The following is a 2,565-nucleotide window of genomic DNA, read 5'->3' as shown; positions in this document are numbered from 1 at the left end:
CTGCCCTCCAACGGCTCAACCCCAAACACCAAGTGACACACAGAGAGAGAGGCTACCAATAACACAGCAGGCATATCCAGGTAAAAACAGCTTGGTTCTGCACAGCAGGAAAACCAGGGTTTTCATTGACCTTTGAACTTTACATGAAAAGAAAGGAGATTCCACAGCCATGGTTGTTGACAGGGATGGAGAAGGACAGGTTTAATGGAAGGGGTAGGAACCAGCGTTTAGTATATTAGAGTGAGCTGAGTTGTTTGTAAAACGGCATATGATAGGGATTGATAGGTTTGTAGAGTTGGTTTAGATAGAATTTGCTATTCTTAAATGTTTTTATTATAAAGGTACGATTGCGGAAATGAGGAGTTTGCAGAATAGAGTATTATGGAATGTGTATTGTTTGTAGTGCTAGGTTTGATCGAGTCAGGGTGTTGCAGAACTGGTTATGATACAGACTGAGGCTTGCAGAGTTGTACATTATAGACAGGGAAAGATGGAATCACTGGAGCTGAAATGTTGTGCATTAGGGTATGAGAATAACATGTATCTTCATGGGGGATGTCTCTGGGCCCTAGTTATAGGGTAGTACGCAGCCCGCAGGTCCTTATTCTCGGCTCAGTCTGCACCAAAGTGCTCTTCTACTGTCTGAAGTGAACGCAAATGTTGACTGATTCAAAGGAGTAAAATTATGCATTGATACTGAGAGGACTGATGGTCATCATTGTGAAATTAATGCCATGATGGTCGTCTGTGTTTCTCCTGTCTCTGTCTCTCCTGATTGTGCTCCTGAAAGAGGAGTAACCAGTGGACCAGGAGGATGTCGGAGCAGCAGAGCGCCCCCGAGCAACTGGCTGCAGGGAAGAGCCAGGGTGGAGCAGGAGCCACTTACAAGGTACTGTATCCTCTCCTCTGTTGTCTGTGTATTTCTCCCTATACTCTTGTGATCTTTCTCTTAATTTCCTTTTCCCTCCTTTGCCCACTTCTCTATTTTCTATCTGCCCTCTTTGTATTCCTTACTCCCCCCACATCTTTAAATTGGCAGCTTTACTTTGTCAATATGTCTCTCTTTCCTCACTCTCTCTGATCTAGGTGGTGCTGTTTGAATTTGAGAATTTCCAGGGTCTCAAGGCTGAGTTTTCTGCCGAGTGTAAAGATGTTTCAGAGAAGGGCTTGGAGAAGGTGGGCTCTGTGCTGGTTGAGTCTGGCCCGTAAGTACTGGTGCATTGGTGTCATTCACAGACACACACTTTCTTACACATAATGAATGTGTTTTCAGGCTCAGGTTAAATGTTGTGTTAACAAAAAAAGGAATACTGCATCTCTGTTACCACATACGGCCAAATACAACATTCTAACAGCCTCCTCCTTCTCCTCTCTCCTGTCAGATGGGTGGGGTATGACCGCCAGGGGTTTGCAGGTGAGCAGTTTGTCCTGGAGAAAGGAGAGTATCCACGCTGGGACACCTGGACTAACAGCCAGTACAGCTATTCCTTCTGGTCCATGCGGCCTCTCAAAGTGGTGGGTAGCACTTACACAATGTCTCAACATACTCACTGACCATGTTAACATGTACACCATCTCACCGCTCTTCATTCCCTACCAATCTCAATCAACATTCTCTTACCATTTCAGCGCATATTTAGCCTCTCAGTACTCCCCTGTTTATCTCAACACTCTTTAACCATTGCAGAACGCCATGTACATCTCAACAGTCACTTCTCAGCAGACGGCTCTCATTGACTATCTGAATACTCTGAATACTGATTACCTCAAGCCTCTATCTCAAGAGTCAGCTTTCAGTTACCAGCATAACACTGTCTGTGTGTTTACATCTCTCAATTTCTCCTCTTTAGGATAGTGCCGAACACAAGCTCCATCTGTTTGAGAGCCCAGGCTTCACTGGTAGAAAGATGGAGATTGTTGATGATGACGTTCCCAGTTTGTGGGGACATGGTTTCCAAGATCGCGTAGCAAGTGTCAAGGCTCTCAACGGAACGTAAGAGCTCCCTTTCACCCTCTCTCAAGTTCTTCCTGTTTTACCTTCTCTCTCTCACACTCTGTCCTTTGGTATTTTGCTGTTTCTTTCATGTCTCACTTCATGTCTCGTCTTTCTTCTCCTGACTCATGTCTCTCTGTTCCTTTGTTCTAGATGGGTTGGCTACATGTACCCAGGCTACAGGGGACGGCAGTATGTGTTTGAGCGTGGAGACTTCAAGCACTGGAACGACTGGGATTCCCCTGCACCTCAGATCCAGTCTGTCCGACGTGTGCGAGACATGCAGTGGCACAAGAGGGGGTGTTTCACCATCCCTGCTCCTACCCCTGACCCAGCTCCTGCCCCTGCCCCTGCCCCTGCCCCAGCACCTGAACCCCCTGCCCCCCCTGCCGCCGCTGGGGCCAGCTGAAGAGGACTCTGATCCACCTCCCCCCACTGAGCCTCTTCCATGAGCCTCTTCCTACCATCAGTGCCTGCCCTCTGCCTCATCCTAACCATGGCAAATGCTGCTCCCGCTTAGTGAGAAGTGCTATGTATGTTTTAGTGGCGAATAAAGTTTGTTTGACCAGAAA

At 47.1% G+C, this 2,565-nt stretch overlaps 1 protein-coding gene across 1 annotated transcript; it reads left to right on the top strand.

Annotated features, from left to right (window-relative positions):
* LOC111957743 (beta-crystallin B3) lies at positions 1–2,565 on the top strand. Its single transcript, XM_023978709.2, has 6 exons — positions 1–80; positions 791–889; positions 1,087–1,205; positions 1,383–1,515; positions 1,851–1,993; positions 2,147–2,565. Exons 2-6 carry the CDS (start codon positions 815–817, stop codon positions 2,400–2,402), a joined length of 726 nt encoding a protein of 241 aa, XP_023834477.1. The 5' UTR covers positions 1–80; positions 791–814; the 3' UTR covers positions 2,403–2,565.

Source organism: Salvelinus sp. IW2-2015, linkage group LG33, assembly GCF_002910315.2.
Source record: "Salvelinus sp. IW2-2015 linkage group LG33, ASM291031v2, whole genome shotgun sequence".
Classification (NCBI taxonomy): domain Eukaryota; kingdom Metazoa; phylum Chordata; class Actinopteri; order Salmoniformes; family Salmonidae; genus Salvelinus; species Salvelinus sp. IW2-2015.
This window is presented reverse-complemented; position numbering and strand designations above follow the sequence as displayed.